This window comes from Mus caroli, unplaced genomic scaffold (genome assembly GCF_978045245.1).
Source record: "Mus caroli unplaced genomic scaffold, Mus_caroli_1 scaffold_5, whole genome shotgun sequence".
Classification (NCBI taxonomy): domain Eukaryota; kingdom Metazoa; phylum Chordata; class Mammalia; order Rodentia; family Muridae; genus Mus; species Mus caroli.
In genome coordinates, this window is record NW_028227260.1 from 20,363,268 (window position 1) to 20,390,883 (window position 27,616).

General features: G+C 44.1%; 1 protein-coding gene and 1 non-coding gene across 6 annotated transcripts in view; both read right to left on the reverse strand.

Moving 5' to 3' along the window:
- Window positions 1-27,616, reverse strand: part of Iqsec2 (IQ motif and Sec7 domain ArfGEF 2) — an 80,102-nt gene that overhangs the window by 19,922 nt on the left and 32,564 nt on the right. For 2 of the 5 annotated variants that reach the window (XM_029473108.2, XM_029473107.2), the window contains 2 exons: window positions 2,465-2,726; window positions 1,298-1,699 (listed from right to left, as the gene is read on the reverse strand). In XM_029473108.2, coding sequence (XP_029328968.1) covers window positions 1,298-1,699; window positions 2,465-2,726 — 664 coding nt within the window. Of the gene's footprint in view, window positions 1-1,297; window positions 1,700-2,464; window positions 2,727-3,524; window positions 5,243-24,579; window positions 24,676-26,565; window positions 26,700-27,616 lie in introns of those variants that run through there. The other 3 variants (XM_029473106.2, XM_029473110.2, XM_085837956.1) reach the window with 3 other exon arrangements.
- Window positions 27,491-27,597, reverse strand: LOC115030244 (U6 spliceosomal RNA). Its single transcript, XR_003835836.1, has one exon. It is a non-coding gene; the product is annotated as a U6 spliceosomal RNA (small nuclear RNA).

Genomic DNA, 27,616 nt, shown 5'->3' on the forward strand with positions numbered 1-27,616 from the left:
ACCCCATGGCTGCCTCAGTCTGCTTTCTTATAATACCCAGGACCACCAGTCCAGGGATAACACCACCCACGGTGAGCTGAGCCCCGCCCCATCACTCACCAACTGAGAAAATGTACCACAGGTTTGCCCACAGGCCAGTCTGATTTGGACATTTTCTCAACTGAGGTTTCAACTTCTAAAATGACTTTCTATGTGTTGAGCTCAAGGAAAGCTAGCAGCACAACTCTTAAGAGCACCGATGTAGAAAACGAGCTTGTTTCCCAGCACCCACATTCATAAGGTTTCATGGAATCAGACACCCTCTTTGGAATGCAACAGGTATGAGGTGTGCATGTGGCCCACAAACATACATGTGGGCAAAACACCCAAACATATAAAATAAAATAAGTAAATCTTTTTCTACATCAGTTTCGGGGGCCTGGAGAGATGGTGCAGTGGTTAAGAATATACACCGCTCTTGCAGAGGACCTAAGTTTGGTTCCTAGCAGCCATGCCAAATGTGTCACAGATGCCTTTAACTCTAGTTCCAGGGGATGTGACACACACACACACACACACACACACACATAAAAATAAAGTATTTAGGGGCTGGCGAGATGGCTCAGTGGGTAAGAGCACCCGACTGCTCTTCCAAAGGTCCAGAGTTCAAATCCCAGCAACCACATGGTGGCTCACAACCATCCGTAACGAGATCTGGCGCCCTCTTCTGGAGTGTCTGAAGACAGCTACAGTGTACTTACATATAATAAATAAATAAATCTTTAAAAAAAAATAAAGTATTTAAAATAAAGAATCTGTTCTCTCCTCTTCCATAGTAAGGGTTAGGGGAATTGAACCTAGGTCATCAAACATGGCAGCAAGGGTCTTCACCCACATCTTACTGGCCCTGTGCACCCGAGTTCTAACTTGCTTGTTTTAGCAATGTAATTTTTTTTTAACAGTGCTGGAGATGAAGCACACTGTGTAGCATATGTTAGGCAAGTGCTCTACTACTGAGCTACATCCCTGTCTTTGGGTTTTTCCTTGGTTGTTGGTGTTGTTTGACACAGGTGCTCCCAATCCTCCTGCCTCAGTCTCCCCAGTGCTTCAATTACAAGTATACACTCAGCTGTAACTCTTTCTTGTGTTAATAATTCTCTCTCACTATTCTCCAAGTCTCAGTTCAAATCACTGCCATTTGTTGCTGTTAAGTGCTTAATAGCGAAACTTCTTATACTTTGGAAAATAGATTTAAAAAGCAGTAGAAGCAGCCAGAGACCAGGAATGGAGAAGAAAAGCCCCTTTCAGGGCTCCTGACCTGTTTGGAGAAGGAGTCCTCGAGCTCTGTGATGTCATTAGAAAACTCTCCAGATGTGGTGACTGAACTTCCACCACCATCGATGCCCCCACCACAGGAGCCTCCATAAGGGAGGCCCCGTTCAAGCCGGTGGCTCCGGGCGCCAGCCATGGCACCCTCATCCAATGAGGCAGGCTTGCCCTCGAAGTATGCAGGGTTCTGTGCTTTCTCATACTCCTCAAAGGAGAACTGCATCCGCATGTTGGACAAGATGATGCGGCGGGACATGCGGCTCTCTGAAGCTGAGCTGCGCAGCCGCTCAAAGTTCTTATTCATACGGTACTGTCGAAAGGCTGTCTGGATGGTCCTGGCAGCCCTGCGGCTCAGGAAGGAGCCCCCATACTTCCTCTCCAGCATTTCCACCTGTCAGAGGAACAAGTTCAGAAAGTTGCCAGAGCCTCAACCATATCCCAGTCAAGTCACAACTAACTGCTGGAAGTCATGACAGGCTCTGTGCCCAGTGTTTTCTCACTTATAATCCCAAGATGTACACAAGGGATAAAAGGGAAAATATATTTAAAATCAGAAAACACTTAGAAAACAAAAAGAAAAAAGAAAAAGGAAGGAAGGAAGGAAGGAAGGAAGGAGGAAGGAAACAGTAAACGAACAGGAGGAAGTGGAAGGAAGAAAGAATCAGAGTAAGAGAGAAAAGCAGGAAGGAAGGAAAGACGGGAGGGGGTGAGGGATGACTCACCTACAGTCCAAACATTTAGGCATAGCCATAACTAATGTGTTGATAACTGCCCTTCCAAGTCCTACTTTTCTTAAATCTTGTGTAATGTCCTCCCCTCCCTCCCTCCCCCTCCCTTCCTTTTCTCTCTTTTATACCCCTAGATAGTGTATTGCATCATACTGTGAAACTGTCAAGTTCTGTGTGTGTGCTTCCGACTAAGAGTGCATGTTGTTAAAGTCTGGACCCCATTATTGGAACTCAGTGATGTTTGCTGCGTGAATAGGAGGCTCAGTGCATATGCAGTGAATGTACAATGATAGGCCCTGGAGCCTGTCTTCGCCAGTTCCAGCCTTACTGTCCCTCCCTGAATACCACCCTCAAGAGCCACACCCCAACCTCCCTCCTTCTCTTCATATCCCACTCCCATTTTTCAACCAGAGCCATCTCCTCTGCACCTTCTTGTCCTGCAGGTCTGTGGAGAGTTCATAGCTGTCTGACAGGGCCTTGGAGCGCTTGATCTCCTCCTCCTCCTGCTTCCTCAGGGCGACACTGGCCGGCTGGAGGCGTGCCCTCTGAGCCCAAGGAAGGCCCACCCCGGCAGGGGGGCCCCCCATGTGGCTGCTGGTGGGGGGCAGTTGGCTCAGCCGGTAGGGGGGTTGGCTCCCAGGACTATCAACAGCTGTGCTCAGGTCACTGCCTGGGGCATCACCCTCCACACTGTGGGCAGGAGATAAAATGAGCCAGGATGTGGCAACAGGAGAGAGGCTTGCTAGGCCCAATTGCGTGAGTACACTAGATCCTGCCCCCAACCCCATCTTCTCCCATTTCCTCAGATACCTAGAGACTCCAACATTTAAGAGACCTTTAATCTGTCTCTTCACTGCCTACACAGTTCATTCACTCAAGTGCCCTTGTTTTCCTTTATTCCCTTTCAGTCCCTTCCCGTCAGAGCCCCAGCTCCATAACTCTTCTGAGACACTGTTCCCTCAAGAGTGTCTTCTCAGTTTTGTCCTCAGTCCTACCCACCACCCCTCGCAATCTGGTCCAGTCACAACTTTACTCCTAGTCTCCTCCCACTCCTGTCCCTAGCAGCTCCAGCCTCAAATCTTCCTTCCCCTGACGGCCTAGTTGCTCCCTCCCTGGATCTCTTTTCCACCCAGCTAATTCCTCATAACCCCATGCAGTGATTTCCCTTATGGTCCTATTCCCAGAACAACCCCAGACCAGTTTCCTTGACATATTGCCCCCCTCCCAGACCTGGTTGGTGATTCCTGCCCATCCAGGTCCTCCCTCCCCCACCCAGCCCTGCCCCTGTGCCCTGCCCCTGCCCTTAGCAGCCTTGAGTCCAGGCCTGGCCAGTTCCCAGGGTTCCCAGGCTGCTGCTGCTGCTGCTGTTGCTGTTACTGCTGCTGTTACTGCTGCGGCTGCGGCTGCTGCTGCTGCTGCTGGTGAGAGGGCAGGGTGAAGGCACAGGCTGGGCCACAGTGGGAAGTGCCTCCCATTCAGCATCCTCACAGGTAAAGAGCTGCCCTGCGGGGAAGCTTCCTTTTCCTCCTCATGTCCTCCTCTGCTCTGCTCCGGGAGGAGGGCAGGGGGCTCTCAAGCAGAAAGGTAGCAGGAGCTGGGTCCCAGGTCTTGCCTGCTGGGGTTACCTAGAGCTGTTGTTCTGCCAGACCTGCTCCACAGTGCCATGGCAACCAGGCTGCCAGGGAACCCAGGTGGCAGCAGAGCTCCAGGGCATGTTGAGAAGCACAGAGGTGGGGTGAACCAGGAAGACTGAGGCATGGAGGAGGTTGTGGGAGAATGGGTGTAGCTGGGGCTAAAAGAATGATTTTTTTTTTTTAAATCAGGGAAGTAATATAGGCTGGGGGGGAGGCTATTGGCTAGTAAAAGGATCAAAGGGCCACTCCTCCACCTCTATTGAGGAAGGCCAGGGGGCAAGGCAAGGGCAAGCTGGGTGGGTGGAAGGGGTTACCTACTGGCAGAAGTGCCTGTGCTCTCTGCGATCTGTCTGCCCTCTGTGCTGGAGGTCAGGGGCAGTAGAGCTGGGCTCTGCCCTGGTGGGAACTCTCAGTCACTGCTTATTCTCCACCCTCCCAAGTACTAGTCAGAATGAGACTGGAGGGCTGCTTTGTACCCTAAATTTCCTTTCTCTCAGACCTCAGAGGCCCCTGATGCTACCCTCCACAGGTTAGACCCAGCCCAGTCCAGCATCAAAGGCATTCCTCTAGTCTCCCTAGGATGGTGGAATCCTGCTCACCAACCTCTCAAACATTTCCCTTACCAGTACACATTTCAAATCCAGCTTTGAGCAACTGTCTCCTCTATCTACAAAACATCCACAGCTCTCACTGTCTGCAAGTTAGTCCGATTTCCAATCACTCTGGCATTGAAGACCTCGCAAGGTTCAACAGACAATGCTTCTAGAATACTTAATATTTAGGTACCGTTCTTACCACTTTGTACTTAATAACTTGGTTGTTCCTTCCAACAATGCTATAAGGTTGTTATTTGTCTTCATTTTATATAGAAAACAAAGCCCGGAGAGGATAGCTACCAACAATACAAGCAGGATTCAACTCCAGGCAGAGTGACTTCAGAGTTCACGCCCTCAATCATTAAGCAACCCCCTAATCTTACTCACCCAGCCCAGCTTCTGTTTCTGTCAAATGTTCCTCAGGCCCCTACCTTCCAAACTGCTCATATAAGACCTACTCCCAATGCTATCCCCATTGTTTCTGCTAGTGAAACCTGAGAAATGCTCCACATGCTAGTTCTGTTAAGATTCAAGGTATATACCCCTACTGAGATGCCCCCTGAATCTTGCCACCAGCCAGAAATTACAGGTGATCTTGCTCAGACCCCCTATCTTTACACATGACTTCCTTTTTTTTTTTTCTGGCAATGATTAGCTTCAGCAAAGAGTAAATGACTCTCAGTACCCCAGCATAGGAAGGGAATTTGGTAATCCCTAATTTGGCGGGCACAGGACGTGGGGCCTAGACCAGACCACAGTAGGTGTTTCTGGTATAATCGAGTTAGTGAATGTTCTTGGTGGCTGCTCTAATAAAACTCTCACTCAAATGTATACCACAAACTTCAGGCTTATTTGCAAATCTCTTCTCTATCCTGTGGCTAGAGAGATTGCTGGAACATACAAATCAGCCCATCTTCCTTTCTCATCTAACCCTGCCATAACTCACTCAATAAACAACATCCAAGTCCTTTCCATGTATCAGCACTAAGCACCAGAAATACAGTAAAAATCAAAGCCACCAAATTATTTCTTCAGGAAGGTGATGCTATAGTGAAGGAAACAGGAGAGAGAGAGAGAGAGAGAGAGAGAGAGAGAGAGAGAGAGAGAGAGAGAGAGAGAGTGTTTCAAATAAATGTTAAGATAGAAAAGAGCAGAGTATTAAAAGGTACCATTTTAATTGTGTGTGCGCACATTTGCATGTGTGTGTGTGTGTGTGTGTGAGAGAGAGAGAGAGAGAGAAAACGAGGACAGAGAGAGACAGAGACAGACTAGGGATAGTACTCAGAAAATTATGCAGGCTAAGGAAGCTCTTGAGCACTGAGCCACAAATCCAGCCAAATTTGCTATTTTAGATGTGATGTCCAGGAAAACTGTGGTTGAGGGGAATGACACAGAAGCAGAATCCTGGTGGAAATGAGGGAGTGAGCTGTGTAGCTGTCTGAGGCTAGAGAGTAGAGTCAGTACATGTCTACGTGTTTAAGAATCCATAAAAAAACCAATATAGACAGAACACAGTGAACAAGAGAGGGTAATGAGAAATAAGATTAGACATGAAATGAGAGTCGTACTAGTTAATTTTTGTCAACTTGACACAAGATACCGTCACCTAGAAACGGGGAGCGTCAACTGAGGATTTGTCTCCATCAGATTGGCTTGTGGGCATGTATGTGAGCATTTTCTTGATTGTCAACTGATGTGGGAGGGCCTAGCCCACTGTGGATGGTGCCATCCTGGGCAAGTAGTCCTGGGGTGTACAAGAAAGCAGGCAGAGCAAAGCATGGAAAGACAGCAGTAAGCAGCATGGTCTTGGCTTCAGTTTCTGCCTCCAGGTTTCTGTCCTGACTTCCTGCTTGACATTCCTGATGACGAAATAAACCTTTTCCTCCCTAAGTTGCTTGTGGTCCATGTTTTATCACAGCAACAAAAGCAGACTAATACAAGGGACACTGAGCCTATCATAAAGACTTTGGCTTTTGCTTTGATTGAGACGAACATACGAAGGATGTAACCTAACTTATCAATAGCTTCCTTACCTGGCCTGAACCCTATAATCACACCTAAACTTGACTACCTTCTGCTCACACTTCAACATTTAGCTCAGGTGTGCCTTTCCACACCTGCTTGCCTCCTTCGCACATGTTGCCTTACATACATGCCCCTCCTTCATGTTACTGTAGGGCTCTGCAGTCATCTCTGCCCCTTGCAATTCCTTGTAACAGGCACTGTTAGCCCCCTTTATAGTGAAGTGAAGTAGAGTTGACGTAAATGTAACTCAAGGTCATACATAGCTATTAAGTAAGAAAGCCAAATTGTAAACTCAAAGCTCAGACTACCCACTAATGATATCTCAGCATCTCTCCCCAACCCTGTGCTGCTCTAGGCTTTCTACTCTTTGGTAATTCCTCTCTTGAGAACTTGCCCCATTTTGATTGCAAAGAGAAAAGTCACAGGAATTGTAGGGTGACAGCACAGTCTCCCATGGGAGAGACTGGCCAAAACCAAGGAGATTGCTTGAGGGGGTGCTTTTGCTATCATACATACCACTGAAAAATCTGTGACTTCAGGAACCCCTCATGTCAGAGCCCATAAAACACTTAGTAACAGGCCAATCACCTGGAACCCTCCCCCACGTATGGACAAGTATAATATCACAGACACATTCAAAGGCCAACAAATCTAGAAACAAATATACACATCCATAATCACAGGGAAGTAGACATGAATACATGTAGATACAAACACACATTGCCTGCAGGACTATTCTTTAGGGGGAAATGAGAGCATCCTTTGTAGAGGGGGAGAATAAGCCATGCTTCACAAATAACCACAGAACAAAGTGGAAAGTTATCAGGGGTGGGGAATACAGGAAGTGATGGGGGAGTAAAGGAGAGAGATTCCTTCTGCTTGGGGGTGGCTGAGCAGAATAAAAATAAACTGGCACTTAACTATGCACCTACCCTGTGTCAGGCTTTTTCCACACATTATTTAATCTGCATGGCAAACACAAGGAAAAAATTAGGATTCCTGTTTTACAGAGGAAGAAAAGAGCTCTAAGAGGGAAACTGACTGACAAAGGTCACAGAGCTAGCAACTGGCAGGATAGGGATTCAGACCCAAAGCCTGTGCTGGCCCTCCTGCTGTCTTGAAGTCTTCCTGGGAGAGGAAGCTCATGGACTGTACTTTGCCTAGGAGGAGCTAGACGAGATGAGAGTAGAGCAATCTTGTAAGCCAAGGCTCTAAGATGGGGGGAAGCAGGTTAGGCTGCCTTCTAGACACTTGAGGTTGGTCTGCCCATGACAGAGGGTGGGGCATAGACCCTTCCCAGATGCTACTCCTGTTTAGTGTGTGTGTGGGGTCTTTTCTCCCTCCTTCTTTTTATTGGTACTGCCCAGAGCCAAGAATTCAGCCGGGGAATGGGAATCAGAATGCAGTTGCCATGGAAATGAATGGAGACTGTTGCTATGGATACCATAAGATGAGGGCAAGAGGAAAGCAAGGTTGCTGAAAACTATCCCCATGACAACTTAGGTTGGAAAGGGAAGGGACTACAAGTGAGATACAAGAAAACAAGGGGGTCAGGGTGTATAGATGGAACCAAGGGTTTTAGGTTCTAGAAGTAAAAGGCTAGGCAAGAAAACTGGAGCTGACAGAGTGACGACAGGAGCAGGGCCTTTTGCTATTCAATCCAGTGTTACATAAAGTCCAATCCCAAATCCAGCCTGGATTAGCTAACAACTGAGGGCTAACCAGGTAAACAGTGGGAAAGCAGATTCTGGGAGCCCAAAGCCTGGGTTGGAATCCTGGATCTGCTCATTTGCAACCCTAGAAAAAATACTAGTTTTAATTTACTCTTTTCACCAGGCCTAGCAACTAGGCAAAGTCTCACTTTTCTCACTGAAAGAGATACAGCATAGGTGGGGAGATGAACTCAGTTGCAAAAGGTTTCAAAACTAAGTAGTAGGGGAGCCAAGACTGAAAAGAAAACATATCTGAGCATACAAGGCTGGTAGTATGGCAGAGCATTTGCCTAGCATCTCCAGTTTGGGGTTTGATCCCCATTTCCACACACACGAAACAATGAGTCTGCATAGAAAAGTTCCTGCTCTTCCTGTCCCCTCCCGCGGTGGAGTCCTTGACTATCCATTTCTCCATTTCTTCCCACAGTGGCACACAGCGGACTAACAGCAGACTAGACCCTGAGGTAAATATTTGTGGAGCAGTAAGTGAGGAATCAGGAAAGCTGAAGTTAGATGGAAAAAGCTCCTGCATTTAAGAACAATGATTGATGGATTTGTTCAGTCCATAGAGTTGGAGTGAACTTTGCAAACAAGTATTAAGAACCATCCAATCCCATAGATGCAAGTGAAGCTCAGGCAGCGAAAGTATCTTTCTCTCAAAAACTTCCCTATCTCCTAGACAAAAGTTTCACTTTGAGCTACAAATACCCATGCCACCCCCACCACTTCCTATTGCCTCTCACTCTGCTCAATATGTTCCAAACAGAGAACAACAATAGGCTACTTGCAATTCCCATATAGCAAACGTATCCATCACCTTTCTGCATTCAAAGACCTGCTTTATTTTTCTTGTCCAAAATGTCTTTTCTCCTTTTTACCCTTGGACTTAACTGGCCTAGATGAGCTCATCTTCATTTTGTATACCCTGAACAGGCAGAACCTCCAGCCAAGAGAATTCTGACTCACTCTCACCCCACCAGCACCCAACAGAATCAGGTACTGTCTCCTCTGTGTCTCATGCTCACCCATCTCATGGTGGCCCTTATCACCAGTCTTTCTTGAAATATGCATTGCCCACTCTTGATCCCCATATCTGTTTCCCTTTTATACAAAAAAAAAAAAAAAGATTTATTTTATTTGTATGAGTACACTATAACTCTCTTCAGATGTACCAGAAGAGGGCATCAGATCCCATTACAGATGATTGTAAGCCACCATGTGGTTGCTGAGAATTGAACTCAGGACCTCTGGAAGAGCAGTCAGTGCTCTTAACCGCTGCCATCTCTCCAGCACCACCCGCTCCCCATCTGTTTTCCAAGAGTAGTGGCTTGGCGTGATCCACTTTTATGGAGCTACCATGCACAGGTCAGGGCCTAGCATACCTTGCTCAGCTACTCTGTCCCCTAAATCTACAGGTAACATGTCTGTATGTGTGTTACCATCTGTCTGATAACTGCTACCCTAAGAGCCCCATGTTTAAAAGCCAACCATCTCCTACCCCTGTGATTAAATTCACTAGGCACATACATAGAAGCTTTCAGGTGCAGAAAGCCAGACTTCACACAGAAATCTCATATTCTCAGGACTCCTCAAGCCTTGGCTCACATAATCACACTTCCTTAGATATACAGCAACTCATGCAGTCTTTCACTACTGTGAGACCCGTCTAGCCTCACATGCATGTGCCCATAGATGCACAGACACATGGAGTCGTATTTTTCTCACCACAGATACAGGTCTGCTCCCTTCACGAAGCATAACCCCCTCTGGTCCAGCCAATTCAGTTGCCTGCACAGGTGTCAAACACTCTTACAGTTTCCAGTCTGTTCTTGACTTGCCTTCTTCCTTTATTCAGTTAACCCCTGCCCACTTCCTTCTATCTTCACTCAAATAAAGTATAGATGATGTTCTCCTGGTCACAGGTCACCTAGACTCACATATCCTGGAGAGACATTTGAGCACAGTAATTACTCACCATTCCCCAACTTGACCCTGGTGCACACCAGTGGGGTTTCCCTATCCCTTGAAATGTCTTCTTGCCTCTTGCCACCTAATCAAATCTTTCCCAATATCTGAGACCCAATTTTTATCCATCTTCCTCCAGCAAGCGCCGCCCCGACCCTACCACTCCCCACCCACATTCCCATTTCCTAACATAAACACATCATGGAAGGGGGAGCACAAAATCACAAAGGCCCCTGTCTTCTCTCCCAGGAGCACCCTTAAAAGCAATGGTTCTCAACCTTCCTAACGCTGTGACCCTTTAACACAGTTCCTCATGTTGTGGTGAACCCCAACCATAAGATTATTTTGTTGCTACTTCAGAACTGTAATTTTGCAACTGTTATGAATCATGATGTAAATGTCCGATGAGAGAACCACTGCTTTAAAGAGTCTTAGCTTTCAGCCAGGTCAAGGAAGTGTTTGCAGTTTTGTTGGGAAAATGGCTTCCTCTTGGAGATCCTAAAGTTACAGTATCAGAGCCAAGGAATCCTAATATCACAGAATATTAAAATCATAGCATCAGATTTTTAAGTGGTAGAATTATGAAATCTAAAATCATAGGATTGAGGAATCCAAGTATCATAACACTGTAGAAAGAGAACTCACAGAACTGCATGAAATTTGTCCCAGAATCATAGTATCTTCAAAGCTCATAATTACAGCTTTTTAAAATAGTAGCATCTCAGATTCTGAATGTCAGCGCTGGAAGAATTCTGGTGACCCTGGTCAAAGCACTCTACCAATTTTCCAGGTGAGTAAACTATGTATTACAGAAGTCAAGGGCCATGTCCAAGATTAGCTAGTTCAAAAATGCCCCAGGCTAGGGCACTAAAGAAGGTAATAGGTGTGCTCCTGCCCGGAGACATTCACACATTTATTTTTTAAATGACTTTGAGGCATTGACAAGCCACAAATCAAACCCTACTCTGTCTTCCAGCCCTTTACCAGCTTTGGATAGGAAAGAAGGCAAAGTTCTGGTGGGGATGGAGACAGGGGGATGGGGTAGGGTGGAACATACATCAGACAGAGAGAAGAGATCAGCTTTTATTGATGGAAATTTCTTTATACATAGCAACACACATGCTGAAAGGCCTTTTCCTCCTAATCATGTTTACAGAGCGCTATGGGAGTGATAGGGGTTGGGGAGAGGGTATGAGGTGAGGCCTTCAAGCAGTGGACAAAATATGGCAGCTATGGCCACAGCAAGGGAATGAGTGACGGGGAACTAGGCAGGCTGGGTTCCTGCTCCCGTCTGGTCCTCTGAGCCCTAGGCACCCTGCATCTCTGTTTGTGCTCACAGAGAACAGAGGTAGGTCCTTGGGGTGTCATTTGGAGACCTCTCCAGTAGTAACAAGCTCCAGGGTGCCTGGGAAGTGGGTATATGGGAGCAAGAGGGTCCAGGTTGCAAGCTTCAAGCTCCAAGCTCCAAGCTCTGCTTCTCCCACATATTAGTAAAATCTAGGACTCCAGCTCTTTAATTCAGGGACTAGAGCCTAGGGGAGACAGCAGGGGTAGGGAGGAATTCCAAGAAGGAGGTTGGGGAAGTAAGAGCATGATGCTTGCCCATCTGGTTCCTGAAGCAGGGGACAGGGTCCCATGAGGGATCCATAGAGGCAGGGGTGGGGGCTGGTTAAGGCTTTTGCTTCTGCATAGAAAATGGCCCTTGTCCTCTCAGTTACCGAGAGGAGGGACTACTGCATTCGGAGGCCGGACAGCAGAACTGGTGAGCGTCTTCCTCTTCCTCTTCCTCAGTTTCCTCCTCCTCCTCCTCTTCCCTGGGGCCAGGAAGGGCAGGGTAGAGGCCACAGGCAGGGGTGACAGAGAGAGGCAGAGACATTAGTTTGCAGAGAAGGGGAGATACATGAAAGGGCCAGAACTGGGAGGTTGAACTAGGATGGGGGTCCAAATGGGGTAGCCAGTGTGACACATTATCCAAGGCCACATCCAATTCAGTCTTCAAGAAAGGAATAGCCCTCCCCAACCCAGCCTTAATCTTAGGGTCACCTTCCCAGTAAAGAAACACAATTTCTGACTCTGACAGTTGCCCAACCTTAATTTTCCTATAAATAATAGCAACCTGTTTTATGCTAGAACTTAGTATATAACTCATGTAACCCCTACAACAACTTTGCAAAAGCATCATTTTAGAAATGATGCTTATTTAGAGACATTAGATAAATTGGGCATAAAATATTTAATCCAGAGTTCTTAGAGCTTCAGGTCTCACACTCCATCCTTCCACTCTGTCCTTATGGGACAAAGATTTGTATTTCATTAATACTCGAGGTCAGCAAAAACAAGAAGATGCTTATAAATAAAGCATGAGAAGTGCACATCTTTAGAAGTAAAAAGACCTGAGTTCATGGGTTAGGGATGTAGCCCACTATAGAGCCTAGCATATGAAAGGCCCTAGGTTACATTCCTAGAACCACAAAAAAAAAAGAAAAGAAAAGAAAAGAAAAGAAAAGAAAAGAAAAGAAAAGAAAAAAAGAAAAAAAAAGGAAAAAAGGAAAGGAGAGGAAAGGAGAGGGAAGAAAAGAAAAGAGGAAGATTTGGACCTAGACCCAGGCTTTATAAGTGTTTCCATGATATGTGGCCTTGAGCATTGTAATGCCCCTCTCATCTGTAAAATGGGACTTATGGTTCTAACGCCCAGGACTGTTGTGAGGCCTAGGTCATCAAATTCCTAGCAAACAATCACAATGGAAACAAGAACATTTCTAAGAGGCCAGACTGCATTTGGCAGCCACTGGAGTGGAGTTACAATACCAAGGAGTTTGTATGGGCTGGGAGGGGATCAGATGCCTCAGAAGTAAAAAGCTGGGTCTTCTGGGGACAACCAGGGAAATAGCAACATCCCATTCCCAGACTCAGTTAAGAAAATGTAAGAAGTATGGAATTCAGGAAAGAAAAGGATCAGAAAGAGATGAGGAGGAAAGATGACAAGCAGGGGAAGGCACTGTGGTCCATCTGGCAGACAAGCACACACATGAATACACACATGCACGCACCCTTCTCCAACCTGGAGATCCCTCTGACACACTGTTCTACACACTAAATCAGCACAATCACATAAGCCAGGTCTCAAAGCCCCGAGCCTTGGTTTCCCACTCCTTGTCTCTACAATGTGATAAAATGCCATAGTTCTTAAGGTTGTCATGAGAAAAGAATGACAGTCCAGTCTCACTGTGCATTTTCCTATTACCAAGGACAGGCTCCAGTTCTCTCTCTCCCTTGGACAACCTCCTTCTCCTTATTTTTTAAGCCACCTTAAAAGTTCACTCTAAGTGCCCATCTCTTATGCTCACATACTCATCTTGGCTCTTCACTGTCTGATGGGTAAAGTTAAGACTCCAAGTTGCCATTGAAGGCTCCCTCATCATATGGTCTCACCTGGCTTTTCTGGACAAATTGATTCAAACAGGCCTGACTTCCAGTACCAGCCCCACCACCTACCACCTCAGTAGATTGGGATCCATTTCTTAACCAGCCTGGGACTCATTTTCCTTATCTGCAAAATGAAGAACTATCTATCCCATAGGGTATGGTAGGACTAAATAAATCCATGGATAGTTTGATGTTTAACACATGGTAACATTATTATGGCCGCCATTGCCAGTGGTATCCACGTTGTTATACTCACTCATGCTGAACTGTCAACAAATGAGTTCATTATTCCATCTGTATGCCTAGCCTTTTCACTGCTCTGTGCCTTTGCTGATTCTATTCATGCTGAATTTAATGCACCTGATCAAATGCTGTTTCCCAAGAGCCATCCTCCCTGACTCCCAGACATAGGTTATTCTTTGCTTCTACCTGGCTCTAGCATTTATGTGCTTGGTCAGGGCTCTTTGTTGATTTCTTTGAACTTCTTGAAGCATTCCTTTTACCAATCTCAATGCACCTATATGCCCACTACCACTACTACTTCCCCTCTTGAAGAGAAAGAGGGGTCACCTATACTATTTAAGACCAGTTTCCACCTGGGCTCTGGGGCCCATCCCTGCTCTCTCAGCCACAACCATCTCTTCTTTCTCCCACATTCTCAACTGCTCCCTCTTTGTTGCTTCCCTTCCTGTCCTCATTTATAGAAACTCAAGTCTTTCCCATCTGGGAATCAAAACCCTCTACCTGCCTCCACATCTCCCTCTGTCCCTCTTTCTTCTTCACAGCTAAGCTTCTTGAGAAATGTGTCTACACTGGCCATCTCCATCTCAGTACCTCCTACGAGTTCTGCAACCCACTGCAATCTGCCTCTTGCAGTCATCACTGCATGGAAAATGGTTGTTTAGAAAGGTTGCCCAGGACTTCCTCATGGTTGAAGCAATATATTCACTTCAACCCTGGACTTAACTCCTCCTGGCCACAAGATTTAATACACTTAACAAGGCCACTTCCTTCCTTGGTGAGCCCCATCACATTTGGTTTTCCTGCTATTTCTCTGGCCCAGCCCTCTACTTCTTTTTGGGCCCACCCTTCATGTTGTTACCTCTTCCCCAGTTCTTCCTTCATATTCTCTTTCATGTTGCTTCCCTTTAGTGATGTTATTCCATTTTGTAACTTCAGGTATGGTTCTATCTAGCACAGATCTTTCTTCTGGGTCTAGGCTAGCCTGTCCATCCTGTCCATCCTGTCCAAACCTCAGGTGCTAGAGGAACCTCTCCCACAACCTTATCAGTGTAAGCCTTGCCTTTCACATCTCCCACCTTAGTGAAAACTATTGCTTGACACCTAGTCACCTGTGCCCAAAACACATCTTGGAGTTACCCCACCAGGCAGGCCCAACCTTTTGACATTTTGACATGATGATACCTCCACAGTTTATACTTCAAAATTGTGCGATCATGTTACAAGGGGAAAAATGCAAAAGGTCTCAACAATGTTTTAGGCAAGTTTAACATTTTGTGTTAGACTAAATTCATAGCTACTACTAGTCAAGTGTGGCCTACACATTGGAGATTGGACACACATGCTTGATTCTTCCTGCTTCCTTAGCAAGTCAGAGTGACTGACTGGAAGTTGCTCATTTTACCTTCTAAATAGCTTTAACATTCTGTATATCATCAGCTGCTGGCACATTATCTTCTATTCCTTTTGCTCCTCATTCAACCTTTCTCAAATCACATTATTCTTTCTACTGTTCTTCAAACACACACACCATCTGAAATATCACTTAAATTTGTGTATGGCTTTGCTGCCTGACTTCCGTCAAGCCTCTGATCAACAATTCATCCTTAAAGAGTTAACTCCTTAAAAGGTACACCAACATCCTCTACCCCTTCGCCACACACATCCTGTTGTTTGTTATTTGTCATATCCACCAGGGCAGGCATTTGTCCTGCTCAGTGCTCCATTGCTCATGCCTAGAATAGTGCTTTAGTAATTATTCATTCAATAAGTGAATCCATTGCTAAGCCTGAAGACTCTTACTGTGAACTCCATTCTCAATCATGTCCACCTCCTCCTCCATCTGTCTTCACTCCCCAAGTCTCTGACTCTGGTACTTTCTTCTGCCAATCACTTCTCAGTCAATCTCCTCTTCTCTATGCTCACTGTTACTTTCTTAGTTTCTCTTTTCCTGGATGACTGCATTTGCCTCTTCCCAAATCTCCCTTCCTTCTAAAATGTTAATTTGATAATGACACTTTCCTATTCAAGAACTGATCAAATCTCCCCAGCTGTCTATCCCTTTAAAAAAAAATAACAACCCTATACTCCCCCAGACAACTGACTCTGCTCCACTAACATTTTTATTTGTTCTTTCTTATCTCCAAACTCTTGTGTAGACTCTCAGAGCATCCTCCATCTTCTATCTTTAGCCTCTCTTTTTTGAGACAGGGTTACTCTGTGTAGCCCTGGCTGTCCTGGAACTCACTTTGTAAGCCAGGCTGGCCTCGCACTCACAGAGATATGCCTGCCTCTGCCTCCCTAGTGCTGGAATTAAAGTTGTGCACCACCACTAACAAGCTATCTTTAGCTCTTGACATCATTATGGATCTTAAGTAACTAGCTTAGATGTTACTTTCTTTGGAAAACTTTGTGTGACTCACAACTAAGAAGTAATATCTCCCTCTCTCCAGCTCCCTGTTCTCTAATCCAGAGGAAAATAAGTGTCTCTGGTGTTACTTGGGATCTCTAAGAACAAGGACTATGGTAGAAGTTAGTAATTAGATATGAGACCAAGGACTTTGGATGGTGGGTGAGTGAGCATCAATGGAGGTTCTTGTTTCTTGTACTTTTATCCTGGGCTAATCTATTACCTGCTCTCTGTCATCCTGTTAATGTCTACTCATTTCTGTCCTCCTGCCCCTCACCTTTGCTATCTATAATAGTTTATACCACTAAACAGTTGGATTGAAGCTTATTAACAACTCTCAAAAGAATTGGATTCCAAACTTTGAAGTTAAAATGCCTCTAAATGAATGGTGCCCACCAGAGTTATGCAATGTACTAACTACTTGATGCTATGTTTTCTATGACAATCCAGAGTCAAACCTCACACTGGCCTCTGTGTACACAATCCACTTTTTGTAGACAAGGCTTTCTGTATCTCTGGCTGAACTTTAACTCTCCATATAGTCAAAGATGGCTTCCTGATCCTCCTGCATCCACCTCCCAAGTGCTAAGATTACAGGTGTATGCCACCTTGCCACAATTCATTTCTTATATGGATTGGTGATAGGACAGTTCTACACTTGATCTTAGCCAAAAGGCCGAGAAACGATGATAGGACAGTTCTAAAACACAAATTTTTATCAAGTTATACTCTCATTTCAGATTCTTTCATGTGATAGTTTGTTACCAAACAATTTTGGCTCTCAGCCTTTTTGAGGGGATACAAATTCCTTTATACATTCAATGAAAGCCACAAGCTGTCTTCCCCATAAAATTATGTGCATATAGTTACAGACATGTAGCATTTTGATCCAATTTCAGGAGGTTCGTGGGCCTCATGAAGCCTATCTGGGAGCCATACAGTCTACTCTCTTGCTCTGTCTAAAAACATCCAGTTCTTTTGCATATGCTATTTCTTCTGTCTAGAATATTCTTCAGTACTTAACCCATCTGGCTAATTCTTACTTATCCTTTAAGACCCAGAATGCAACGTGAATTTATCTGTGCCAGCCCTAGACACAGGGATGGATTCCTTCTTTTGAGCTTCCCTACCCTCTACATCTTGTTTTCTTTTCTGTCACAGGCCTTCACAATCTTCCCTCAACTAACTGTGGATTCAGGGAAGACAACAACCATTACCTTCCATAGGCAATACTCCTAAGTGTCTACTGACCACAACTATGAGTACCCACTATGTTCCAGGTACTCAGTGATATGAATTCTGAATGCACTCATTCGAATGAGATCATCTACTCCTCAGTCACTAAAATTCATGATGTTGTTCATAGTATTCTGTTCTTTTCAACAAAGAAGACAATAGATTAAGAGATATGTGAAGTTGTTCAAGAGACAGAGTTTGGACAGAGATTGCCATGGATACCACAGCAAATAGTGGTATACCGTACCCTACGGCTCTGGATTGTACAATTAATTACAAGAAAGTATTATCAAAAGAAGAGCACCAAGAACTAGGACCAGAGTTCTGGACGTGGGTTCCAATTTTTCAAGACACCTCTTATTCTAATTCCCACAGAGGTCCTGCCAAGGCCAGGCACCTGACGCTCTCCTTATGTATTCTCCTCTTTCCCCAAATCCTGCCTGCTATGGCTAGGGCCAGCCTTCATTTCAGAACAGTTGTCACACATTTATAATGTTGCACACTTTGTCAGTAAGAAAACAAGATCTGAATAGTCTTTCCTAGTCTTTAGTTGACAGCCACTCTGCAATTTCACACGTACCATCCCCAATCCTAAAAACAGCCTTGAAGGCAAGTAGGCATTAGCTTCATGACTAGACTGGGGAAAGAGAGGCCCAGAAGCTAAATGACTTGCCCCAAGTCACAGAAAGGTAAATGGAAAAGGCTGAACTTGAATAAACTGACTCAACTACTTTCCCCCAGTGAAGTCATTATGCTTGGAAGAGTTAAAAAGACAAGGCATCATCATGAAGGAGGATGAAAGAGAATTATTATGTTTTTTCAACTCATTACAAATGTCACCTATAGGAAGCCTTTCCCAGGAGCCAGATGGAGTTACATGCCTTTATTCTGGCAGCCAACTTAGCATAATTCAGTCTCATTCCAAAGTACACTGTGCCTCTTTTTCTGCCTGCTAGACTAGAACTCCCTGAAAGCAGGGCCAGATATACTTCATTCCAAAAGAGCAGCATGCGCACTTAACCACTGAGTCATCTCTCCAGTCCCAAGAATGTATAGTTTATTTAAAGTGAAGATAAAAGTTATTTTCATTGCTTTAAGTGTATAGACTAAGTAAAGGTAAAGGTTAGTCATAAATCCTGTCTTTATTTAAGGCATACATTATATAACTTTTTAATTAAGAGGTGGTCAAAGGGTTGGAGAAATTGTTCAGTGGTTAAGAGCACTGCCTGTTCTTCCAGCGGACTGGAATTCTATTCCCAGAACCCCTATCATCTATAACTCTAGTTCCAAGGCATCTGGTGCCCTCTTCTGGCCTCAATGGGCACTAAACATTCAAGTGGTGCTCAGACACACATGCAAATAAAACACCCATGCACATACATTCAATTAATAAATTTTTAAAAAATTAGAAGACTTGGTCAAGAGTAGCATTTGAGGCAGGAGGGATGGCTTATGTATTAAGAGCATGCTGAAGACCAAAATTCGACCCTTAGCACACACATCAGAAGCTCATAACCTCCTAGATCTCCAGCTCCAGGGTCATTCACTTGCAAACACTTGGTTTACATAGTGACTTCCAGGACAGCCAGAGCTATGTAGTAAGAGTCTGTCTTAAAACAAAACAAAACAAAACAAAACAAAACAAAACAAAACAAACAACAATAATAACAAAGATACTTGCACTCCTGTATATATACCCATATACCAACACACACACACACACACACACACACACACACACAGAGAGAGAGAGAGAGAGAGAGAGAGAGAGAGAGAGAGAGAGAGAGAGAGAGAGGTAATAGTTTTTTTTAAAAGGGGCGATATTCTACAAGGGTATTTAATAAGTAGTTTCACAACAGAACTCATGTTTGAAATTTGAATTGGATGTTTTAGGAAAGGTTTCTGTCTGGCTATATAGGCTTTCTGTCACTAAATCCTCAGAAAAATGTTGCTCCAAGACATGCTTTTCAGCTTGGAAGAATGTGCACACACTCATGATTCCCATGCTCATGATATCCACTATCACAAGCCTGCGATGTCATTACTCAGGAGGCTGAAGGAGGAGAATCAAGAGTTTCAGACCAGCTGGTGCTGACAGCCAGACACTATCCCATAAATCCAAAAAGGAAAAGAGAAATTCTCCTGAAAACGGACAAAGTGTCCCCATAAGACAAACAAACAAAAACCTTTATTAATCTGTACTCCAATCAAGGTATCTAAGAGGCTCTGGTTTTTTTTTTTTTCACTATCCTTCTGATCTTTTAAAATTTTTGTACCTAAAAACAGTTTGTTATGGTTTCACTTCAGTTTGTTAACCAGCGATACGGTTAACATACTTATTAGGCAATTATCTATTTTATTGTTGACTCATCAAATCATGTTATTTCAACATATTATTTTACTTTATTTGAAACAAGATCCCACTCTATATATAGTACAGGCAGTCCTGGAACTCTCTAGCACAGGCTGGTCTTGAACACACAGTTCCTTTTGTCTCAGCTTCCTGAATGGTAGGATTGTAGTTGAAAGCTACCATGCCCACCCTAATTCTCCATTTTCAATGGGTTGGGTATCTTTTTCTTATTGACTTCCAGGAGACTAACTATATAGATTTAGACAGAGATAGCAACATTTTACCTGATATCTATGTAGTAAAGATACTTTCTAGTGCCTTGTTAATTTATGTCTTAACTCGTATACATTATCATCTTTCTCCACACAGAAGAAGTTTTACTGCTTCATCTTCCTGAGTATCTGGGAATGCTGTCATGTGCCATCACAGTTGCCTTGACTAATAGGTTGGTTTATGTTCATTGTTGTTGCTGGTGTCTTTTCAAGACAGGGTCTCAGTATGTAGCTTTGGTTGTCCTACATACTCACTCTGTAGACTAGGCTGCCTTTGAACTGACAGATATCCATCTGCCTATGCCTCCTGATTAAAGGTATGCATACTACTTAGGGTCTTAAAGCCTCACATTTCAAGACTATCTGAATATAATTAAAATATTCCAGACTTCTTTCTTGTAATTCTACAACCATGTCTTCATACGTGTCACTAGTCTGAAATATCTTCTTTATCACATATATGAACTTCCCATTTCAACATATGGGCTTTCATCTAAACTCCCACTCCATTCCATTTATATATTCCTCTATTTCCGGTAGGATACAATATTTGTAATTACGGTAGTCTTAATTTTTAGATGTATTTATTTTGTTATTTTGTGTGTATTTCACATCACATGTATGCCTTGTGCCTGTGGAGGTCAGAGGAGGGTTATCAGATCCCCTAGAACTGGAGTTATGGAACGGCTGTGAGTCACCATGTGGGTGCTGGGAATTGAACCCAGGCCCTCTGTGAGAGCAAACAGTGCCCTTAACTGTTGAGCCATCTTTCTAGTCCATTAATGTGCATTTCTATGGTAACGTTTGGGTCCATCTAATGGATAAATCTCCTATATTATTCCTCTTTTTCAAAAATTTCTTAATTATATACTTTTTCAAAGGAACTTCAAAACGCAATTGCTCAGTACCATAGAAAATATCATTGAAATTTTTATGCCAATTGCATTGAACATTTTGATCAAATTGGGGGAAAATATCCTTGTTTACCACACTGAAAACCTTTCTATCCTCAAATAGAAGATAATCCTGATGTAGTCAAGGCTTCAATAAAAATTTGCAGCCCTTTACAAAAAATATTTTCTGTTTCATATAAATTTCGAGGGAGTTTGTAAATTGTTTCTACTACTGTAAATAGCATCTTTTTATTTTTCTTTTAATTTTTTTTCAAGACAAGATTTCTCTGTGTAACAGCCCTGATTGTCCTGGAACTAGCTCTGTAGATCAGGGTGGCCTCAAACTCACAGAGATCTGCCTGAATCTGCTGGGATTAAAGGTGTGAGCCACCATTGCCCTGCAAAAGTATCTTTTTCTATTCTGTCATTTAGTTAGATGCTACTGGTATTCAGAGATGCTAATGTTTTGAGTACATATTTGCCCTGTATGAACCTATCACACTGGAATTTCTTAGTTATTGAAGGAAGCTTTAATTTTATTCTCTTTGATTAGACAATCATATTATCTTCAGATAATGCTAATTATGATCCATTCTAATATTTACACTACTCATTTCTTTTTAGATACCATTGTTTATAATTATAATGAAATATATACATGTATGAAATCATCATATAACAAATTCAATAAAAGTTATTTTTAAAATCCCAGTTTACAATTTCAAAAAATTATTAAATAATAGTGATAGCAATCATTCTTACTTTGTTCTTGAATTTAATGGATATGTATTAAGTGATTTTCATTGTTACATTTGATTGTCTCTGATTTCTTTTTTTTTTTTATGGTTTTAGAGCTTTATTGTAGAAAGGCAGGGGGAAGGAGAGAAGGGAGAAAGAGAGAGGCTGGCCATGGCCATGTGGAGGGAGGGGAAAGGAGAGAGAGAAGGAGGGCTAGAGAGGAGAGTAAGAAAGGTGGAAGCTAAAAGAGCTCTGATTTCTGATAAAAACAAACCTTTACAAATTTAAGGAATTTTTCACTAATTCCTAGCTATCTTTTGCTACATAACAAGTTATTCCATTGTAGCAAGAGAATATATTGTAAGTATATCAGAACATTTTCTAGCATTCATAAAAATGATCTTTCCTATAAAAGAAAAACATCATAATAAATTACAATAGCAGAGTTCCTAACATTTATCATTATAATAATTATTATTTTAATGTATATGGGTGTTTTGCTTGCTGTATGTCTGTGAACCAAATGCATGCCTGGTGCCTGCAGAGGGCATCCCCGGGAAGTGGGGTTATAGAAGTTTGTGAGTTGCCTTGTAGGTATGGGAAATCTAACCCAGGTTCTTTGGAAGAGCAAATATTGTTAAGCACTGGGTCATCTCTCTAGACCTGAGGGCTCTTAATGTTGACAATCCCTGCACTCCTGGGGAGCCTTTATTTGTTAAGATATTTCATTTGTCTGTCTGAGGCAGTCTAGATTTGGTTCAAACTTGCTTATGTAGCCAAATCTAACCTTGAATCCTTCATCTTCCAGCTTCTATCTTTTATTCCAAGTGCTGGAATTACAAACCTATGCCACCAAGCCAAGAAAGATATACTTTTAATATTCTAATAGATTCTATTTAGTATTCTTTTTTTTTTTTTTTTTTTTTTTTTGGTTTTTCGAGACAGGGTTTCTCTGTGTAGCCTTGGCTGTCCTGGAACTCACTTTGTAGACCAGGCTGGCCTCGAACTCAGAAATCCGCCTGCCTCTGCCTCCCGAGTGCTGGGATTAAAGGCGTGCGCCACCACGCCCGGCTTCTATTTAGTATTCTATTAAAATATTTATTACATCAGGAGCACATGCCTGAAATCCCAGACATAGCTCAGTTTAACATGCACAAATCTCTGCATCGAATTCCCAGTTCTGATAGATAACAAACAGACTAACAAACAAATAATTCCTCACTGATATATAATTTTTGTTGTGTTTCATTTTGTTTTTGAGAGCAGGGGGATTAAAAAGCCAGAGCTTTGTGTTCTTCCATTTAACTATATCTCCAGCTCTGTTCTGCTTTGTTTTTGAGAAAGGGTCTCTCTCCATTCCCCAGGCTGACTTCAAACACCTACCTAAATGCAGCATTCTTGTCTCGGCCTCTTGAAAGGCCAGGGGACTGTAGGTATGTCACTGAACAGCTAAGTTACCTACCTAGCCTTACAGCACGGGACGGTGGTTGTCTTTTCCTATTACCCAACCTTGCAAGAATTGCTAGGACTTTCAGGACCTCCAGAAAAACAACTGGACATGGTATTTTTTCTCAAGAGAAAAGATGACCAGTTTTTTTTTCAATGTATTCCTTACTTTTCCATCCTAATCAAGTGTTTTTTGTCCTTTTGTAGGTAATTGCAGTAATTTACGTGTTCCTAGAAAATCACCCAATTAAATTGCATTTTTGTATTTCTTGGTATAAATACACACACACACACATACACACACACACACACACACACACACACACACACACAGCATTTCTTATAACTTTAAAAAATTCTCTTCAAAATCTATAGTACTTCATCTTTTAGAAAAATCGTATTTCATTTACAATTTTTGCTTTTTTTTTTTAAAGATTTATTTATTGATTATATGTAAGTACACTGTAGCTGTCTTCAGACACTCCAGAAGAGGGAGTCAGATCTCGTTATGGATGGTTGTGAGCCACCATGTGGTTGCTGGGATTTGAACTCCAGACCTTTGGAAGAGCAGTCGGGTGCTCTTACCCACTGAGCCATCTCACCAGCCACTAATTTTTGCTTTTATGATCTGCCAGAGGATCAAAACTTTTGTTTTTTGTTTCACTGATTTCTGGCTTCATCTACAATAATTAGTGTATTCTGTTTTCCTTTTGTTGTTCTTTTTCTAGCTTCTTAAGGGGAGTAACTAGTTGCATCTTATTCCCTAATAACAGCACCAGAACAGCTGGGACTATAGTATTATAGTATTATTATAGCGTATTTGCTTAGCACTTGTGAGGCCCTAAGATCCATTCCCAGCACCACAGAAAATAAAGCACTGGAAACTACAGATTTTCTTCTAGGCCTCTATGGAAATAGCTCATGGGCCGTGAAATGTAATGTCTCATAATTTAATTTATTCTAAATAGTCTATCCATTCTCACTTCCTTTTAAATGCAAGATGTTTTGTTTTGTTCATTTATTGAGGTGGGATCTCATTGTGTAGTCCCAGCTAGCCTTGAACTCACTGTGCAGACCAGACTGGCTTTGAACTCACAGAGATCTGCCTGCCTCTGCCTCCTGAGTACTGGGACCAAGGTGTAAGACACCACACTGCTGGACCTCCCTTTTTTGATATCACTTTTAAAACTTCCTCTTGTTGAATTCTAATCAGAAATATAAAATAAGATTTCTGATTAACTTGAAAACAATGTAGGCAGATTCTTCTCTCTGCCTAAAAATCCTTCCAGTCTACCCAAATGGCAGTCTCCTATTCATACTTCCGAACATCCTTCAGGTGCAACATATTCCAAAACCAACCACTCCCAGCTAAGGCAGGCCTCTTAGTATGGATTTCTTTAAAAAAAAAAAAAAGAATAAAATACAAATAGATTCCAAAGGTCCTCTTTAGTCTCCAGAGACACATTCAAAAAAACCACTCCACAGTCACACGGGGGACTAGGGGACACAGGGCAGGGGTTGGGGGGTGTCTGGCAATGATGGTGCATATTGGTTTGGAAGGAGGAAAGGACTGGGGGAGGATAGGTCTAGCTCTTACCTGCTCTCTGCCAGCCTGCCTGAGGGGGTAAGCTTCATGGAGTCAAGGACCTGAGTAGGACAGCAATACTGGTGTAGAGTATGAGACGCTGTGGACCTGAGAGACAGCAAGAGACAGGGAAAAAGAGACAGAGAAAGAGACAGGGAAGGAGGGGAGAGGCACGGTGGGTGGTGGGGACAAGGGGGTAAGAGTGGGTGGGGGTGGGGAAAGGGAAAGCTTATAGGAGAGGAAGAGGAGAGGAAAGGGGTAGGAGGAAGGAAAGGAAGGAAGATATGATGGGAGAGGGGAAGACAGGAAAGGAAGGTGAGAGGGAAGAGTAGAGGGAGGAAGGAAGGAGGGAGGAAGAGGAAAGGAAGGGAAGGAGAAAAGGAGTGAAGGAGGCATGGCAGGAGAGAGGAGGAAGGGGAAGGAAAGGAGGGAAGAAGAGAGGGAAGGAGAAAGGGAAGGAAGGAAGGAAGGAAGGAAGGAAGGAAGGAAGGAAGGAAGGAAGGAAGGAAAAAGAAAAAACCACAAAGTCAAGAAAGAGAGGACAGCACTCAACCACAAACAGAACACAATGACAACAGGGGGCAGTAGAGACGAAAGCCAGGCTTGGGCCTCCTGTGTTCCAGGTGACTCCATGGGGACCTGGGTCACTGAGAGACGCTGGGACACCACAGCAGGGAAGGGAAAAAGGAGCCCTCCTCACACCAGACACCACAGGGGAAGGTAGGAAGGAAGCAGAAGAGGTATGAAAGAGAAGGAAAAGGATGTGTGGGTGGATGCAAGGGTTCCCCTTAGAGAAAACCTCTCATATGAAGGTAGGGGAGGAGGGAAGAGGGGCCTGGGACAAGTTAGGGTGGGGTGGGGCACTGAAGGAGCAGAGGAAAAGACAGAGAGAAACCGAAAGAGACAGAAAAGGAGAAAGAGGAAGAGGGAGACAGAGAAAGGGCCAGACAAAAGACACAGAGAGAAGACAGGGAGAGCCAGAGAATATCAGAGCAGAGGGGGCTGAGGGCAGAGAAGACTGACAGGATCTCAGTGGTCTTGGTGACAGGATAGGACTCAGAGCTAGAGGTGGAAGGCAAGGTAGAGGACAGGGTGGTTCCAAGGAGGATTCTTTTGCTTCCAAGGCCTTTACTGTCCCCCACACATCCCAAGGCTGGGCCCACACTCCACCCCTCTGCTGCACCCCACCCCCACCCCTAGTGCACAGTCTAAAGGCCCCTCTGGCACCTGCTTGATGTGATTAAAGTCCAGAAAATAGAAAGAGGGAAGAGGAGGGACAGTAAATAGGGGGGCTAAAGGCCTTCTCCCGGCCCTATCCAACACAGGTGGCCACAGCTAGGACGAGCTGAAAGTGGAACCTCCAGGTCAGCCAGCCCCTGTCTCCATAAGCCCCTAAAGGTAGATGGTCAGTATTGGCCATTCAAGAGTCCAAGCAAAAGTCAGAAATGGGGCTGTAGTTCAGGCCAGCTGCCCACTCTCTAATGCATTCATTACAAGTCAGAAGATACCCAAGTTTTTTACAGAGATACTTTGAACACAAGAATTCATATCTGAAACTCCAAATAGCTCTTGTCATCAGAGTGGCTGTTTCTCAAGTATCCTCTATGCGCCAGACACTCCTGGTCCCTGATTCAATGTTTCACTGCATCTGAGCCTCAGGCACCCTCAGGTTGCTGGAATGCTGGCATCAGAATGTCAGTGGCTGGAGCACGCAGGCTGCCCGTGTGCTAGGATAACGCCAGGGCAGTCAGGAAGGTCACCTTTCAGAGGCCACGGACCATGCTGCTTTTAGGCTCCTAGGTCCTTACGGAGCTAGCTTTCAGATGCCCAGTAATTCACCCACTCAAGTTGGTCCCTCTCCTAAACCAAAGGCCTTCAAGAGTACAGAAAGGGAGCCAGAAACCAGGAAGCTAGAAGGCAGCTGAATCAGCAGCCCGGGCAGTGAGTCTAGGTCTGAGCAGGAAGAAGGGGATCAGGTTAAGTGGCCCAGGTTCCTACCTGCTGCTCCTCCAGGGGGGTTCCATGAGTCTGGACCTGTCCCAGGGGCAGTCCCCCTCCCTATCCCCTGCCAATGCTACCCGGTCACTACTTCCACCCCTTCTTTTTCAGTCCTTCCCTAGAAGGAGGAGCCAAGGAGGAGGGGCCAGGCCAGCTGGGCTGCAGGCCAGGATGCAATTGGAAACTTTGTTCCTTCCTTGCTCTCCAAGGGCTGGGAATTCCTAACAAGAGGAAGCAGTTTAGAGATGTGCATCTCTCCTGCAATCTCCACAAACAACTTGTCTCATCCTGAAAAGTTTGTGTCACAGGGCCTATTTGAATACCCTCCATAGACAATTGAGATACAAAAGCTTAGTAGTAGTAGTGGCAGAAGCCCAAGATTGGGGCTTAATTTGGCTATTCTAAAATCTGAAATCTGCACCCTTGGCCTTATTACTATTTTGTACATACAGAAATCTTTAAGCAGAAGCTTTTCACAAGCATCTTCATTTCAGCACATTTACAGACACATATAGACTGTCCTAGAATAGTCCACATCAAATAAAATCCAAATCAGTTTCTGATATGAGGGCGTGGCCAGGAACACTATTCTTTATGACTCTAATAAGCTGTCATTCACTTCTCTGTTATTTTCTTTTTTAGTAGGTATTCATTTCATTTACATTTCCAATGCTATCCCAAAAGTCCCCCACCCGCTCCCCCACCACCCACTCCCACTTCTTGGCCCTGGCGTTCCCCTGTACTGAGGCATATAAAGTTTGCACGACCAATGGGCCTCTCTTTCCACTGATGGCCGACTAGGTCATCTTTTGATACATATGCAGCTAGAGACATGAGCTCTGGGGGTACTGGTTAGTTCATAATGTTGTTCCACCTATAGGGTTGCAGATCCCTTTAGCTCCTTGGTTACTTTCTCTAGCTCCTCAAAAATATGGAATGCTTCATGAATTTGCGTGTCATCCTTGTGCAGGGGCCATGCTAATCTTCTCTGTATCATTCCAATTTTAGTATATGTGCTGCCGAAGCGAGCACTCTCTGTTACTTTCTACAC